General features: G+C 37.5%; 1 protein-coding gene across 1 annotated transcript; it reads left to right on the plus strand.

Moving 5' to 3' along the window:
• Positions 1-3,435: 3,435 nt before the first annotated feature.
• LOC148068186 (protein FAM171B-like) lies at positions 3,436-18,409 on the plus strand. Its single transcript, XM_087804004.1, has 8 exons — positions 3,436-3,682; positions 11,169-11,402; positions 11,468-11,560; positions 12,593-12,748; positions 12,809-12,979; positions 14,417-14,533; positions 15,516-15,639; positions 17,018-18,409. The coding sequence occupies exons 1-8, from the start codon at positions 3,535-3,537 to the stop codon at positions 17,856-17,858; spliced, it is 1,884 nt and encodes a 627-aa protein (XP_087660130.1). The 5' UTR covers positions 3,436-3,534; the 3' UTR covers positions 17,859-18,409.
• The last annotated feature ends 791 nt before the right edge of the window (positions 18,410-19,200 follow it).

Below are 19,200 nucleotides of genomic sequence, written 5' to 3' on the forward strand. Positions count from 1 at the left end.
GTCTCCGTCTGTCATCCGTCCTCTCGCGGGAGTCTTTGGTTCTTGGAGGACGAGGCTCGGAATTTAAAAACCTCAGCCATGAAAAATAATAATAATGATGAAAATTATGATACATTTTAGGTTAGAGAACCTGGGAATCGTGAGGGACGATAAATGAAATAATAATATATAAATGAATATTTAAATACATAACTGAATAAATAAATAAATGCGGAAAAATGTCCAATTTATGTCTTCCAAATACATTTTTGTCATAGACCAGTGCTTACAACTACGGGGCCCCAGAAGTGCAAAACTAATTAAAAACTTCTGAAACATATTGACAATTTCCTGAAACAAAATTTATAAACAATGAAAAAAAAGGACAATTTCAGAATTGTAAGAAATCGCTTTTTTTTTCAATTTAATTATAATTTTGTAATCAAAGTTTTGAAATTTATTTTGCACTTCCACCGTAAAGAAAAATACATTGGCCGTTGGAAAAGTATCGGATAAGGTAGCGATAATCGTAAGATATTTTCGAGATCGGCATTGATTGCTTAGTTTGGCAAAATCAGTTTGCAAACTGCCAGGGAAATGTCGAAAGAAAAAAAAAGACGAAAAGAAGACATAAATAAATAGATAAAATGGATCAGCAACTCAGCACAATACTAAACTGTAACGGCCCAATGATTGACCCCTGTGGAACTCCATTTTTGAAGGTTGGTTAAAACCCGGGCAGAGTGGAACAACCAACCTTCAAAAATGGAGTCACAGGGGTCAATCATTGGACTGTTACAGTTTAGTATCTTGCTGTGTTGCCGATGCATTTTATTAGTTGCCCAGCTAGTCAGGTTGAGGGCGAAGGAACACCCAAGAAAGCATCTCAGTCCATATGTTCTTTTTCATAAACCTGTCCAAGAAAAAAGAAAAGAAAAACACAGCTCATCCTTTTTTACTCTCAGTGTCGTGGGAGGAGGCCCTGGGGCAGACCCAGACCACACCAAAGAGACCGGGTCCCCTCGGTTATCCTAGGAACTCTGCATTCTCTGCAATTTCACTGGAAAAGCAGCAGGGGGGGCGTTTCTGGTTAAAGGGAAGTCATTGCTTTCTGCAAGTTGAAAGGTAGAAGAGTAAAGATTGCAATGAACACTAAAAATCTGTGAATTTATAAAAAAGACGATTAAATAAAAAAAGGCCCGGAGATTAATAAATATTTAATTGTGTTTTAATAAGCCCAGGTACAAAAAAAAAATAATTGAATGATAAAACACACACAGAAACAAGTACATTTGTGATTCATCAAAAGGAAATCCAACAAATCCATGAAGAAACATGAACTAAACGTTTAATTAAAGTAAAATAATCATATCTTTCATTATAAAAAATAAATAAAAATAATAATAATAAAATCACGGACTACGTCTTTACTGCCATCTAGTGGTATATATTAGTGTGTACAAGTTGCTAGAGAAAAGTACATGAAATTATTATCTTTTTTGTTTCAATCAGATTTAACAACGAATAAATTCATTACCCTAATAAATAAAATAGTAATTAAGAGTAATGATACTCATCCAATAAATTAGAAATGGTTCAATCGGGAAAACGATAAAAATAAACAAAATTATTTCAAAATAAAAGGTACAGTATTTTAATTATAAAACAAGAAGCAAACTCCTAATTTTTGATATCTGACTAGAAATGATTTTATAAATATTTATTTCTTTGAATTTTAAATATCATTGTGGACTTAAAATAACTGTAACATGTTGTACAATGACATCTAAAGGCTGAAGACACTGTAATAGTAGTATTCATTGGAGTATTAGCAGTATTAGATGTGGAAGAAGTTGTACATTTATATACTCTTTGTATAAACAATAAACCTACAAGCCAATAGTACTAATAGTACATACAGTAGTTGAATTAGCAGCATAGTAGTAATGATCGTAGTGGCAGCAGTATTCGATTATTATTAAGGTAAGGTAAGGTAAGGTAAAACTTTATTGATCTATATTGAATTGTTTTTTCCAGTAGCCAGCAATTTTTCATAAACAATAAAAAATAATACATAAAAAATAAAATAAGAAAGGAACATAAGAGGACGAACAAGATGACACAATCTGAGTCTAAAGATAAAGATAAAGAACATAGGTCAAAGAAAAACAACAAAGACAAAGGATACAAAGACTAACATGGAACAGAACATCCAGATACTCTCACTGCACTCCTGCCCCCGAACTCGGAATTGTACAATTTAATAGCCCGAGGGATGAATGAGTCCCTGAGTCTATTTGTTTTGCACCTGGGTAGGAGCATTCGTGCACTCATTCTGCTTCTCTGCTTTATTACTACACCTGCATAAGCAGTAAACATTAATAATAGTTGTACTGCAAGAAACAACAACCGCATTATAAAATGTCTACCAGTTTGAAGTTTATTATAGTTTTACCAGTCATACTATCACCTTTAGTCAGAGTAAAAGTATTCATCCTAGTTGAAGCATTAGTGTTTGTAATAGTAGCAAGATTAGCATTAGCGATAGAAAACAGTAGTAGCACAATATCAGCAGGCCACTACTTTTATGTTCAAAAGTACAAATAACAACCTCAAAATTGTAATACAACCAATAGTTATACTTGTAGTTGAAGTTACGTTAGTATCGGCAAAAACTAACAACATACACACTAGTAGTAAGTAATTAAGCTATTACGTTTTATTTGTAACCTTTCACAGACCAGGGTCACAAGTAATAACTTTAGTAGTAGTGGCAACAATTTTAGAAGACAAAGTAGTAGAACCAAATTTATATCAGTCGCAACATTTTTTCTATAGGGATTTTTTTTAATGTACCAATTTCTTCATCATATAATTGTTAAATTCAAAATAAATGTCAAGTTATTTACCAACATTTTTCGTTATTATTATTTTTATTATTTAGCAACAGAACAGTGGACGGTTAAGCATTATGAAAGCAATCGAAATAGTTTGTTAATACTTTTTAGTAAATGTCATCGTTATATCATTTTATATATACATTGAGTGCAAAATGTTTCATTGTGCTGACACAGAAATTCCTTATTTTACAAATCTAAGCCAATCATAACTAATGTATTTATATTATCCATTACTTATTTAATTTTTAATATACATTTTGAATTCAAAGTAGCAGTATTAGCATACATACAGGTAAACAAAGCAGTACTTAGTAGCTACTACTTTTTAAAACATGTAAATAAACAAGTAAATACTTATTATTTGTAACTGTTATTTTTAATAGCGAGTTATGAAGTACTCTAATAGTTTGGACATATTAAATTAAATTGTATTTACATTTTATTTCTTTGTATACATTTCAAACGGATGTGGATCAGTGAACAACAATGGGACTTCCGGGAGAAGGTTTTAAAAAAAGTGGGCGGAGTCAAGGGATCAGTTTGTAAAGAGCTTCAGTAGTTTTGGGTTCATCGGTGGCTGGAAAGATGGAGTCAGAATCTCTGTCCTGATCCACTCCTGTCCTCGGTGGTTCCGATCCAAAAAAAACCCACCACCATGTTGATCTTGTGCGCGATGCTCGCCTGCGCCGCGGGGAACCTGGACTCCAGTCTCTCGGAACCGCGCGTCTCCGATGGAAACTTCTCCAGTCTGGACCAGAACCGACCAGAACCTCCGGATCCGCGGCGACATGAGCTCGAATCAGGTTCAGACTCTTCATCACCATCATCATCATCTTATATAAGAGTTATTATCTAACATTAAAGCAGATCATAAAGCAACAAACACACTGTAAATCTGATTTAATGTCATTATAGTCTCGTTTCTATGGATCCTGTTGATGTTTTGGATCCTGAGTTCTGTTGCTGCTCCTGACTAACGGTTTCTCCATCTGTTTATTCCCTCTGCCTCCAGCTCACCACTGTGAACACGAGACAGATTAAATGACAATGATCCAGAGACAATACTGTCCGTCACGCTTTAATAACTGTCACCAGGAACGACCATTACAATATTCAGCACCATTCGTCACGAAGATTGTAGATGACGAAAAAACCCACAGTTGTGTTGTTGCATCTTTGTGTGGAGCTTGGCGCTGATATGAAGCCTCTTGGAATGGAAACAAACGCTAGTTGCCATGACTACCAGTTTATCAATAACACACTATGTTCTCTTTTTTTCTGAAGGATTTCCCTTCTGTTCGCAGTAATGTCTATTTTTTAAGAACGACATTTCCAGGATGGAGTATTGATGCTCGATAGTTGTAGTTGTTTGCATGTGTTCTACTGGTAGTAGTAGTATTTGTATATTGAACTAGAGTCAGTTTTACTAACCTTGTAGTCATTGAGACATAGTATAACATGGGAAATCAAATTTGTTTAAAACACTTTAAAATCTAGAAAGATGAATGTTTAAATTCAGCATTATGTTGTTGTAGATATGAAACATAAAGAGTGGCACATTTTGGCCACTCTAGTAAGTACAACGAATGCTGTACAGCTCACTGCACAGTGTTTCGCTTCTTGCTCTTTGTTGAATTGCTGGGATCTATTTTTCCTTAATCAACTATAGTCTTATTTCAACTGTATAGTGTCTTGAGATAACTTTGTTATGATAAGACACTTTAAATAAAATTGAATTGTAGTAAATGGCACAATTTCTTGTATTGACCTATACCTGCTACTATGGTGGAGTGGCACTTGTTAATGAAGTACCCATTTCAATGTAGTGAACTAAACATGTCGCAGTAGTTAGTGGCACACATCAACATTCTGAACTGAAAATGTCACAGTAGTTAGTGATACAACAAAGTAAACTGAACATGCCACTGTAGTTAGTGACACAACGAAGTAAACTGAACATGCCACTGTAGTTAGTGACACAACAAACTAAACTGAACATGCCACTGTAGTTAGTGACACAACAAACTAAACTGAACATGCCACTGTAGTTAGTGACACAACAAAGTAAACTGAACATGCCACTGTAGTTAGTGACACAACAAACTAAACTGAACATGCCACTGTAGTTAGTGACACAACAAACTAAACTGAACATGCCACTGTAGTTAGTGACACAACAAAGTAAACTGAACATGCCACTGTAGTTAGTGACACAACGAAGTAAACTGAACATGCCGCTGTAGTTAGTGACACAACAAAGTCAACTGAACATGTCACAGTAGTTAGTGACACAACAAACTAAACTGAACATGCCACTGTAGTTAGTGACACAACAAACTAAACTGAACATGCCACTGTAGTTAGTGACACAACAAAGTAAACTGAACATGCCGCTGTAGTTAGTGACACACATCAACATACTGAACTGAACATGTAAGTAAGTAAGTAAGTAATATTTCTTTATATAGCGCTTTTCCAGACCAGGGTCACAAAGCGCTTTAACAATGAAAACAATACTAACAAAAGTATATACTATGTTCATGTTCTATGCTGTGGTGTGTTGGGGTGGAAATGTGTCCAAGAGGAGTGTCAACAGGTTGGACAGGTTGATCAGGAGGTCTGGCTCTGTGGTTGAAGCTGGACTCACTGGTGACAGTTGCTGAGAGGAGATCATTGAACAAACTACTGTCCATCATGGATGATGACAGTCATCCTCTGAACACTGTCATCAGTGAGCAGAGAAGCAGAATGAGTGCACAAATGCTCCTACCCAGGTGCAAAACTAATAGACTCAGGGACTCATTCATCCCTCGCGCTATTAAATTGTACAATTCTGAGTTCGAAGGCAGGAGTGGAGTGAGAGTATCTGGATGTTCTGTTCTATGTTAGTCTTTGTATCCTTTGTCTTTGTTTTTTGTTTAGTTTTTTCTTTGACCTATGTTCTTTGTCTTTATCTTTAGAGTTAGATTGTGTCATCTTGTTCTTCCTCTTTATGTTCTTCTTCTTATTTTATTTTTTATGTATTATTTTTTATTGTTTATGAAAAATTGCTGGCTATTGGTAAAAAACAATTTCCCGAAGGAGACCTGAGGGATCAATAAAGTTTTACCTTACCTTACCTTACTAGTGGCACATATTAACGTATTGAACTCAACATGCCACTGTAGTTAGTGGCACATATTAACATACTGAGGTGAACATGCCACTGTAGTCAGTGGCACATATTAACATACTGAGGTGAACATGCCACTGTAGTCAGTGGCACATATCAACAAAGTGCCTTATTCATGCCACTGCCATGACATATAAATGTAGGGACCCATACATGCCACAGTAGTAAGAGCCACATATAAATGTAGTGACCCATACATGCCACAATAGTAAGTGCCACATATAAATGTAGGGAACCATACATACCACAGTAGTAAGTGCCACATATAAATGTAGGGACCCATACATGCCACAGTAGTAAGTGCCACATATGAATGTAGGGAGCCATACATGCCACAGTAGTAAGTGCCACATATAAATGTAGGGACCCATACATACCACAGTAGTAAGTGCCACATATAAATGTAGGGAACCATACATGCCACAGTAGTAAGTGCCACATATAAATGTAGGGTACCATACATACCAAAGTAGTAAGTGCCATATAAAAATGTAGGGACCCATACATGCCACAGTAGTAAGTGCCATATATAAATGTAGGGACCCATACATACCACAGTAGTAAGTGCCACATATAAATGTAGGGAACCATACATACCAAAGTAGTAAGTGCCATATAAAAATGTAGGGACCCATACATGCCACAGTAGTAAGTGCCACATATAAATGTAGGGACCCATACATACCACAATAGTAAGTGCCACATATAAATGTAGGGACCCATACATGCCACAGTAGTAAGTGCCACATATAAATGTAGGGACCCATACATGCCACAGTAGTAAGTGCCACATATAAATGTAGGGACCCATACATGCCACAGTAGTAAGAGCCACATATACATGTAGGGACCCATACATGCCACAGTAGTAAGTGCCACATATAAATGTAGGGACCCATACATGCCACAGTAGTAAGTGCCACATATAAATGTAGGGACCCATACATGCCACTGTAGAAAAAGTGCCACATATAAATGTAGGGACCCATACATGCCACTGTAGAAAAAGTGCCACATATAAATGTAGGGACCCATACATGCCACTGTAGAAAAAGTGCCACATATAAATGTAGGGACCCATACATGCCACTGTAGAAAAAGTGCCACATATAAATGTAGGGACCCATACATGCCACTGTAGAAAAAGTGCCACATATAAATGTAGGGACCCATACATGCCACTGTAGAAAAAGTGCCACATATAAATGTAGGGACCCATACATGCCACTGTAGAAAAAGTGCCACATATAAATGTAGGGACCTAAATCTCTATGCAGTGAACTGAACATGCCACTGTAGTGAGTGTCACAAATAATATATGTATTGAACTGAACATTTTAACAAAGAGGCCAATACGCTGTTTGTGGCACATGTCAATATATCAAACTATTAAAGCGACTGTCCTGAGCGGCACATGTCAACAAAGTGAACTGAACATGCCAGTGTAGTCAGCCGCACATGAGATCATAGTGAACTGAACATGCTATTGTTGTGACCGGCACATCATCATACAGGTAGAAACTGATGCACAGTTGGTGGCACATGTCAACGTAGGGATGTTGTTGGACTAAATGTTAAAAAATGAAGCCATAAATGATGCTTAAGGTCCTGCTGTAGTGAACTAAAGTTTCCAGTCAGGGTGAGCTAACTAGCGAGCCTCAGCCCAAACTCTTGCTTGAAGAAGTGACGTGCTGAGTTTATTAACTGGACCTTTTATGGAACGTCCCAAAAAAAGAAGTACAGGCTGTTCAGGATTGCAGAGGAGTTTGGTCAGAGCTCTCAGAGAGCCAGCATGAAGTAGGAGGGTGGGGGGGAGAACGAGTGAGGATGACATAACTCCCCCCCACGCTTGGATACACTTCCAAGTGTCTGACTGAACAACATGTGATGAGGCCCGATCGCTTCTCCCTCCCTCGCTGTTGTATGAATTAGTCATGTATGGCTTGATAAGTGAATAGGGTCACAAGGACCCCACCCGGTCCGGTCGCCCACCCACCCACCCTACATTCTCAGCTGTTCTACTGTAAACAAGAGAGAATGTCTGCAAGCGTGCCTGCAGGCGCAGAAAGATCACGAAAAACAACTGATGTTTGTGCTTTAAATGGAGATTTGATCACACGACTGAGCGGCTGTTTGTGCTCATACGGCTTTTTTTGGCTCATCTTTGTTTATCATAGAAAAAGAATATTAGGAACTGCATTCGTTTCACCAGTTGCTACTAGAGCTTGGCAGTAACAAGAGTAGTTCACATAGTAATTACTTCCTTTTCTGTACTTCATTTGTCTTTTGATAGAATTCAAATTGGCCTGATGGTTGAAATTGTGCTGGGAAATGAAGGTTAATGGTCAATCTCAGAGTTTGTCGGATTCAATTAAGAAGTTGAGGTTTGAAAAATAGTATGCACTGTTTCACGGTATATTTCCAATTAAGATGATTGGAACCTCAAATTGGATTTCAAGTCTGCAGAGAAGTCTTTGAAAAATTGAGAAACAAAAAAAACACATTTGTCTGAAAACCAATTTTAACAAATGCTGACATGTAGAGTCTCGGTCCCATTAGTGTGCCCTGGATTGACCCCAGGGCCTCCTCCTAGTGACCCAAACATGCCACTGTAGTAAGTAAGTAAGTAAGTAATGGTTATTTGTAAAGATCTTTCCAGACCAGGTTTACAAAGCACTTTAACAATCAAAAACAATACACAGTTAAAATATATACTTTAAAAGTTCAAGACACATAAGACAAACACAAACAGAAAATCAGGGAAAAGCACAAATATAAACGTCTTAAGATGTTTCTTGAAGGAGTCAGTAGATCATCAAACACAGAGATGGTTCCAAAGCTTAGGAGCAACAGCCTGGAAGGATTTCTCTCCTCTGGTCCGGAAGCTTGTTCAGGAACCATCAGTAGATTCTGATCCACAGACCTCAGAGCCCGAGCTGGGGTGTAAGTCTGGATCAGATCACTGATGGCAGGTCTGACCATGAATAGATCTGAAAGTAAGAACCAGAATTTTATAATGGATACGGAAAGAAACTGGCAGCCAGTGAAGAGTTTGAAATGCGAGTTCTTCTACTAGAGCAGCTCAGAATTCTCGCTGCAGAGTTTTGTATTAACTTCAGGCGAGACAGATCCTTCTTGTTTAGACACCAATATAAACTGTTACAATAGTCTAAACAACACAAACACATGGATTAAAATCTCCAGATTGTGTTGTGATCATTTTCAAGTTTAGAGATTTTTCTGAGTTTAAGGAAACAGATTGTGGTCAGTTTTCTTCAGTGTTGAACTAGAGACATTATCTTTATCAAATACAACACCCAGGTTTCTCAGGCTCAGTTTGACAGACTGGCCTAAGTCACCAAAGTACTGACTCAACCCTGGAACCTTTTCATCAGGCACAATAACCAGAGTTCCGGGCAGTGAGTGGAAAAATGGAGACTCAGTCCCTCCGATGTGCCCTTGGTCCTCAGGTCCTCCTACTAGTTGGACTCGCCTCAAAAACTTCAAAAAAAGAGACATCTAGGAGGCATACAAGATGCCCATGCTGTACAGAAAAGTATAGGGAGCTTTGAATGAGTTCAGTGAAAATGAAAACAAAAGGCTGTATGTCTGTCTCGTGACAAGATGCTTCAATCGAGTAAAATCAACTTAAAACTCAACAAATGAGTCTTTTCAAGCATCACATGATCTTCACTCGGCTCCTTGTGACTTCACGGACACGACGACTCGGCATCCTTCTTCACTCGGGTGTCTGTCACTCCAATATGTCCTCATCTGAGATCTGTTATTCTTGCCCTCGGGAGGAATGTAGGGCCTTATTCCACCGCAGGCAGCAGCGTGAGGGGGTTGAGGGTCTGCGATGGTAGTGGGGGTCACCAGGGATAAGTCGGCGCCTCACCATCTGCCGGTGCTACGCCGGTGCTCTCAGACGAGTCAACATGTTTTCGTCTCCCAGACTTTTCCCCGTCAGGCGTTCTTGTCACTTTATGAGGCGTATTATGTTAGCGATGTATTCTTGTTAGCATCATGGACTCACAGGACCACCTTGCATGCACTCATAGAACCGGAGTTATATCCCAGTGGTACCCAGATTATCTGTATCACTCGGTGATTGATTCTCACGCTAAATAAAAATTATTGTAGACACAAAATGCTATTTTTAAATGAGGACATTATTGTCGTTTTGGCAGAGATAGCGCTTCGTCCAAGTCATATGTTTTGTTATGATCCACATCATAAACCTCTTTGCATCAGAACAATGTGCAGATTATTGTAATCTGGCACGAAGAGATCCAGCATCTCTCGGTTTCATCTTTCAATGTCCAGACACATCTTCTAGAAATTAAAACCATCAACATTTTTGAAATGTCTGGTTTATTCAAAAATATATATTATTATTATTAAATGAAGTTAAAATGTATTTGTATTTTATATTTAGCTTTTATTGTACTTTTTAAATACATTACTTGACTTAGGTTTTTCTTTTTGCTTTGTTTTTAATTTAAGATTATATAAACTGTACGTACATTTTCAGGATTAAACAATATAAGTATAATGTATTTAACGGTTAATAAGTTAATATTTAAAATATGTTCTTACTATTTTATATATTTATTTATACTTTTCTTTTTTTCTAACCCATTAGAAATGCAAGATCTCCACCCACCACTCAAAGCAAAGAGTTTTTAAATAAAAAAATAAAATGAAATAAACGAAAAAAACACACTAGTTGCAAATCTCTTGAATTCAAAGTCCAAAAGGTAGTTTGGTCGGTTTGAATATTATTTAAACTGTGAAGTAAAACAATTGTAAAAACTCATTGGTATTGTTGTTTTTATAATTAATATTGATCATAATTTATACTTTTTCAAATATACTTTGAAATGTATTTCGTTAATTTCTGCCTTGTTTGTAATGTTCATTTAAAAACATTAAAATATTGAATATTATTTAAAACACGAAACAACAGTCAAGTGAAATAGTAATTAAAATCGTTTTTTTAAATAATAAAAATAAAGATAAATAATCCTTTTTTTGAATTTTCTCCGATCTCCTGAAATGTATTTAATTGATTTCTGTCTATTTAGAAATAATTAAATCCTGTGTTGTTCTCTCAGGTTCTGCCTTCGACCTGAAGGTCCAGGTCACAGACATGCTGAGTCGGCAGCACTTGAGCAAGGCAGCGGTGGAGGTTTACGTCAACTACAGCCGGACGTTGGCGACGCTGACGGGCGACGACGGCGGCGTCCTGCTGCACGTGCCGCACCAGCCCGGCGTGCCCGTCACCGTGGTGGCCAGCAGGGACGGATACGTGTGCACGTTGCTGCCGTGCACGACCAGCAGGATGCCCAGTGAGTGTTTTTTGTGTTTGAAATAATGGACTCAATAGTTAAACTACTCTTTTCTTTGTACTCAGTATTTTCCTCCGTGACGATGTCGCTTCTGCGAGTGACACAAGGAAACATTTGGCTGTTTGAAGACTCTCTGCTCATCTCTGACAAAATATCCGGTAAGTTGTTGTATTTTCAGGAACAGTTAAAAGTCAGTTTTGTACAAAAACATAAATTTCTTCTTTTTTTAATTCAAAACATATTTCTACTTGATTTTTTAAAAACAAATATTGATGCTTTTAAAATAGTTTTCTTTGAAAAAAATGTTTCATTTTTTTTTTATATATATACAGTATTTAACAGGATTATCCTTCAGTAATTCAATATTACAAAAGTTTCTTTGAAAAATCTATTTTTTGGTTAATATTTAAATAATAAAAAAAAACGAAATTACATATTTTTTCCATTTTATAAAGACTGCTTATTAAAATACTTCTCTGAAAAGTTCATTAAAAATATAGTATATATACACATCTTATATATGTTAAGTTTAATTATATTAAAATGTACATTATATGTGAATCTTTTTTTTTTTTATCCAGAAAACTGCCTTTTAAAAATAAATTGTTATATATATATTAATTATGTTTTACTTTAATTATATAATGTTTCAGATTTTGGTAATAAGTCTAATTTATTTGAAAAGTTATTGTTGAAAATAGTTTTTGGGTTAATTGTCTTTTCTGATAATATTTTCTTATTGAAAATATTTTTATTTAAAAAAGATTTTTCTGTTTGTTTTTTTTACTATATGTTAAACAGGTTTTTCTTCAATTATAATTAAAAATTTTGCATTTGCTTATATTAATGCGTTTTCACATTGATTTGTACTATGATTTATATGAATATATATATATATATAAAATTTAAGTATACTGTATAAAAGTGCAATATATACTGTACATATATATTTAAAAATATAATAAATCAACTTTTTTTTAGTCATATCTATATTGTTTTTAATTCTTTGCTCTAATTTCCTTTTTTTAAATATGTTTTCATACATTTTCTGACATTATATTTCATATTTCTCTCTAATCTGTCCATAAATGTATAAAGTTCATGCTTGAGGAGACAAACAAATAAACAATTTCATTGTCTTTAAAGAACATTTTCAAAGTCCTTCATCAAGTCGTTCTCTCCGCCTGCAGAAAACTCTCTGCGTCCAGTCGTCCAGTTTCCCAAACGCCTGCTGAACATGTCGGACGACGGCGACGTCACCTCGTTGAAGGCCTTCCTGACGTTCCCCAAACTCCCGTCGGAGCAGGAGAACCTCCTGACCTCCGGCATCGTGAGCGGCGCCTCAGGTACTCGTTCAGGTTCAGAGGTCAAAGATCGCTCGCCGTAACGGAACCTCCTCCCTCCAGGTTACGTGAGCGTCCAGCTCCGGCCGGTGGCGGCGGTCAGCGTCCAGCTCTTCTCCGGGGACTCGGAGCTGCACGTGAACGGCGCCGTGAGGATCGTCCTCGGCCTCCCGGACAACTGTGGGCTGCAGTCGTCCAGCGATGTTCCCGCCTGGTTATATAACAGCAGCACGGGTGAGCGCAGAGTCACGCAACCTCCACTGAGAGTGAGGCGTTCTGACGGCTTCTAGATCTGGAGGGAGACGTTCTTGGAGCTGCAGCCGAATCAAGTCTTAAAGTAGCATCAAGAGTCAAACAAGGTCTAGTTTTAGGAGAAGGTTGTGCCTAGTGTGCATGTAAGTTTACACTTTACATGCTAGAATGGCTAAAACTAGATGGCAGCAGTCATTACGTCCTCTGCAGATAAAGAAACAATGAAATAAAGCGAGGTACCGGCAATAACTGAGGGCGAGAGGATACAGAAGACTCCACTATCTTTTTAGCTCAAAGCAGATGTTTGGACATATTTTGGTTTCAAAACAAATGAAAGTCTTATATTTTTATCAAGAGTCAAAAAAGGTTTAGTTTTAGGTGAAAATTGTTTAAAGGGGTGTAAAAAAATGTCAAGATACTGATATAATTTTTTCACTTTTATTTTATTTTATAATTTGATTATTGCTTTTTATTCTTTGGCTTTTAACGTCATGTTTTATTTTCATCATAGTTCTTTTTATGGGTAACATTTCAATAAAGTGTGTAAAAATACAAATAATTAGATTTTTTTTCACAATTACAATTCATTTTTTGCACTTACACTAACAGCCACTAGATGGCAGCAGTCCTTTGCAACTACAGGAACAATGATTCCCTCGCAATGAGGATGAGAGGATACAGTGACTCCAGCAGATTTTAAAGCTGATGTATTTTGGTTTCAAAATAAATGAAAATCTTTAAAATGTTAAACGTCTTAAATTACTATCAAGAGTTAAACAAGGTCTAATTTTAGGAGAAGGTTGTGTCTAGGGGTGTAAGAAAAATATGAATACACTTAAATATCAAGATAGTGCATGATATACAGAATGTTTTTTTATGATTGTTTTTTTATTCTTTGGCATTTAGAGTCAAATTTTGTTTTCATCATAGTTCTTTTTATGGTTTATAGTTTAATAACGTGTGAATAAAATACAAATAATTATATTTATTTTTAAATTTACAATTAACATGCACATATTCAGGGTGTTTGTTCATTTTTGTGTTGCAATTACACTTACAGCCACTAAGTGGCAGCAGTCATTATGTCCTTTGCAATTACGGGAACAATGACATCTGAGCAATTACTGAGGACGAGAGGATACAATGACTCCAGCAGCTTTTAAAGCTGATGACATATTTCGGTTTGAAAACAAATTAAAGCAGTTCACTTTTTTACTTCGTCAAGAGTCATGTGGTCTGTAAATACTACAACACCAGAGTCAAGTACTCGACAATACTACAAAATGATCCTCGTTAGTACAGTATCACAATACATTGTATCATTGGCGCTGTATCGTGATACGTATCGTATCGCCAGATGTTTGACAAAAGACACGTCCTAAATAAGCTTCAATTCTAACTGAATTGTTTCTCCTCCAGGCGGGTGGATGAGACGAGGTCTGGGGAAGGTGGAGTCTGTGGACGGGAAGCTCAGCTGGACCTTCTTGGCTCCTCAGCTGGGCTACTGGATCGCTGCACCTTTGTCGCCATCTAGAGGCAAGACTTCCCATTCGAGTCACCAATGTTGTCACTCGGTCGTTGAGGTATCGTTAAACTCTTGAGGAGGTTTCAGAGCTCAGTAGGTGGCGCTCTTATTTTGAAAATAAATTTGTCAGAACCAGTGATTATAAAGCAGAGAGTGCCATCTAGTGGCCTTTGTGAATGAGGACATGCATCATGAAACCTCTTCAGTTGTTTCATGAAACCTCATATAGCCATATTTGCTTCTACTAATCGTAAACTACATCTTTCAACCAGCAGTACTACCACTTACAACTACTACTACAAAAAGTTAGTACTAACACTTTTACCAACATGTAATTATATACCTTTTATTACTTTGCTACATGTAAAAATGACGCTATTACTTGCTTCTCTTCTAATACCGTCGCGTCTAGAAAAGCGCTATATAAATAAGAATTACTTACTTACTTATTTACCTATGAATATAATTTTACATCAGCTACTGCTATAATTACATCTGCCAAGGAGATCATGTTTTCACCTGCGTTGATTTTTTGTAAACAGCATAGTTAAAAAGAAAATTGGGGTCAATGGTTATGAATGGATTTAGAAGCGATTTTACTTTGGAAATGTATATTGTGGTATGAGTTAAATTCCTTGAATGTTAATGTTATATACCGTGGTATACCAATATAATACCCCTTTCAAACTTGGCGCAGGTGTGCAGCCTACTCCCATCAGTATGTGTGAATGGCTGTAAAAAGCACTACCGAATTTCCCCTCGCGGGACAAATAAGGGATTCTAAATATAATACCCCTTTCAAACTGCCCTGCTGAGAAGTTGCTTGGCTGCCTTCCCACCTTACGAAATCATTGTTTTGCTCGTATGCTAACTAGCATGGATTTTATTGCTCAAGTTTACAAATTATTGTTTTATTAATGTGATTATTTGCAGCTTTTTTTTACAAGGAAAATGTTTTTGCTCCAAGTGTCTGAACTCGTACTTTCTCCACAGGCATCTTTGGACTCGTCATCCCCAGCGACTTTGTCCTGAACTACTCCTCGTTCCTGATGATCCTCCTCGGCGGGATTCTGTTCCTCCTGGTCTGTCTCCTGGTCGGAATATTTTCCTTTCAAAGGTAAATCTCACTTTTTAAACATTCGTCGGCTGCAGTCTTGTTTTTCCTTCCTGCGTAATTACTTAAGTTTTCACTCTCACCAGCGTTTCCAAACAGATTAATCCCTCATTAGCACTTGTGAAACTTGAATCTGATTCAACATTTAAGACGCTTGAGTCGCTGACGGAAAACCACCAGAGGAGCTGTTTAAGTGTCTCATCCAATCATTTGTTGTTTTTTAAATCCACTTTCGATGTTAATTTTTCTTCTTTCATGTCTTAATACGATAATCTTCTCTTTGCTCAATTTGTGTTTGGTTTCTTCTCTTCACGCCCAGATTTTACTCTTAATCGTTTACTTTTTATTTGGACTTCTGTCTCACTCTGGTCTTCTGAGTTATTTCAACACACTCGCCAGGGTTAATATCCATATATATCCTAAATATAAGAGAAAAACAACCTCCAGGGAATTACAACAGTAGCCAGGAAAAAACTTTTAACAGGCAGAAACCTTGAGCAGAACCAGACTTGGTGTGAACTGTCTTTTGCTGGCTGTGAGGAAGAAGAGAAACAGATGGAGAGGAAGAGTTAGAAAAAAAAAGGTTTCTATTTTGGCTCTTGCGGTTCTTCTTTGCGTTTTCATGTCTTGTTTATATTGTCATTGCACCTTGAACTCACCTTGAGTTTCCTCCTGACTTTTTGTGTAGTGATGTGTTGATGAAGCTTCATGAAACAGTGTCATGTTGTTTAGAGGTCAGTAGGTGGCGCCATCTGTTTAAAAATGATGTTTCATTAGAAAAGTTGTTCAAAACAAAGAGTTTGGGGATAGGATACGTATCACGATACAGGGACAACGATACAATATATTGTGATACTGTAGTAACAAGGATATATGTGTAGTATTGTCGACTACTTGACTCTGGTGTTGCAGAATTTACAGACCACATGACTCTTGACTTAGTCGTAACAACTTTTATTTGTTTTGAAACCAAAATATGTCCAAAAATCAGTTTTAAAATCTGCTGGAGTCGATTGTATCCTCTCGTCCTCAGTCATCGCGAGAACTAATTTTTTCTTTAGCTGCGAAGGAAGTGATGACTGCTGCCATCAAGCGGCTGGAAGTAGAATTTCAACACAAAAATGAATAAACGCTGTGAATATTTGCATGTTAATTGTAACTGGTTAACTCTAAAATAACTATAGTAAAGATAAAAAAATAAAAATCGATTTAGAAAGAGAAATAATGAATACATTATAATAGCATTGTTGAATATTGATACAGTATCGTGCACTAAAATCTCATTATATGTGTATAAGGGTATCAAGATCTTCTTACACCTCTACTTCTTTGTGGATTAAGAGCTAAAACATTTTCCTAAATATTCCAATTTTATTCGCAGAAGTTCCAGCGAAACGAAGCCCAAACGGATCCCGACCACGTCCAGGAGAGACCAGTCCACGTCCACCCGTGGAGACGAGGAGTTCCAGGTGTGTTCAGGAGTCTCGGTGCCGAGCGAAGAGGAAGACAAACACAGCTCCCTCCACGACAGCGACTTCCTGGCGAATCTGAACGACGACGGCGGCGTCAACCGTGCCGGTCCGGACCAGAACCCCGACAAACCGATGGCGTCCAGTAAACTGGAGCCGCTGAGAGTCCCGACGTCTCTGACGGAGAGTTTGTTGTTTTATAATCAGCCCGTCGCGATCCTTCACGCCTCGGCGTTCTACCACGTGGAGGAGCCGCCGGAGCCGCCCAGGAGCCGCTCGGCCACCCTCCCCAGAACCAAAGAATCAGAACCACAGGGCGACCAGCAGTCGCCGCCGAGGCCTCTGCCCGTCATAGAAACTCAGCCCGCGAACCCGGCGGATCGCCTGGCTGTGCCGGACGCGTCCCGAGCTCAGGGCGGCCTGCAGGAGTCCGCCTCCGTCCCTCAGACTCTCAACAAGGTCCGGGACAACAGACACTCGCTCCACGCCGGCGAGGACCTGTCCAAGATCCAGACCCTGCAGCCGCCCCGGGCCTGGTTCGTGTCGCTGGAGGGGAAGCCCGCCGCCGAGATCCGGTACTCGGTGGAGCAGCAGAGGCGGAGGAGGCCGGCGGAGAGTCGGGACACCAGCTTGGACTCGGGGGTGGACCTGAGCGAGCTGAGCCAGAGCGCCGGGAGGAGGGCCGTGACCCTGGAGCGCAACAACACTTTTGTCAAGAGCAGGTCCAACGGCAAAAAAAACACTCCGGAGTAACTTGGAAGTGGATCAAACAAAAACAAAAATTTGTCGCACAAACCTTTATTGAAACAATCAAAACACAAATCTGAAAAAAAACAAACATTTCTTACACTATTATTGAGTTTACATAGAAAGTTGGACTTTAAAACATTTTTTAAACGTATAAACCACAATAAACTAAGAAATGACAGATATTAATACGAGTTTTTCAACAAATAATTACTCTTTTGAAAGTAAAATTTCTTAAACAAATACAAGCGGGGATTAAAAGCCATTCCTGGATTAAGGAAACATGTTGACATTATTTAGAATAGCTACTGCAGTAAGACTTCCAACCGTTGGGGGGCGCTGCAGCGTGTGGAAGAAGAGGGGAACGAGAGGGTGACGTCACAGCTGACGCTTAAACCAAAATGAAACTTGAAGACTTGAACTTTCCTCCTTTTTTTCCCATGTTTAAAACCTGTTTTTTAACACCTGCGCACGAGTTAATGTGAATATTTTTCGCCTTTTTCCTTTTTTTTTGTTTGAATGCCGAAAGAAATTGTAAATAAAAAGAAAAAACTTGACTGATTCATTTCTTTGTACCGCTATTTATTATTTGGTAAGTTAAATAACATTTATTTTCCAAGGAAAATAGTTATATATTTGGGATATTAAATTAAATTGAAAATATAACCACTTCTGGTGGCTTTTAATAACGTTTTACCACTTCATGCTTTTAACCGCTAGAGGTCAGGATTGCACAACAATCAGAAATACTTAATTAAAAACAGTCATTTTAATTTATTCTCCATTATACGGATACAAGTTACATTCCCTGTTTACCTGTATTGTCTTTATATGTGAGAAGACGTCATCCAACTGTTTTCAAGCACTTAATTTAAAGGAAAAAACTGACCAAGTCAGATCAAAAATGTGTCAATTTTAACTCATTGTTCCCTGAGAGTTTTATGTCCGACAAGTGGCAACAATAAGCAGTTTAAAATAAAATTTACAACAAAATATCCAAATACTCAATCTCATAATTATTACCTCTGCCAAGGAGGTCATTGTTACTTCCTGCATTCATTTGAATGTAGTGAAAACATGATAATAATGAAACGATAAAGGTATAATTCAATTAATTGTATCAAGCAACCAAAAAAAACCATATATGAATATCATACATTTAAAAAAATAAAATAAAAGGGCGAAGTTTGAGGCATTTTTCAATATAAATGTATTTCAATAAACAAGAGCGAGGAGAAATAATTCCTGCAGTGAAGCCAAAACTGTCAAAAAAAGCAAAGTATAAAATAACATTTAAATAAAATTGATAATAAAACAATCAGTTTCATGGAGAATAAAAAAAATCTTT

Source organism: Callionymus lyra, chromosome 12 (genome assembly GCF_982586985.1).
Source record: "Callionymus lyra chromosome 12, fCalLyr1.hap1.1, whole genome shotgun sequence".
Lineage (NCBI taxonomy): Eukaryota > Metazoa > Chordata > Actinopteri > Syngnathiformes > Callionymidae > Callionymus > Callionymus lyra.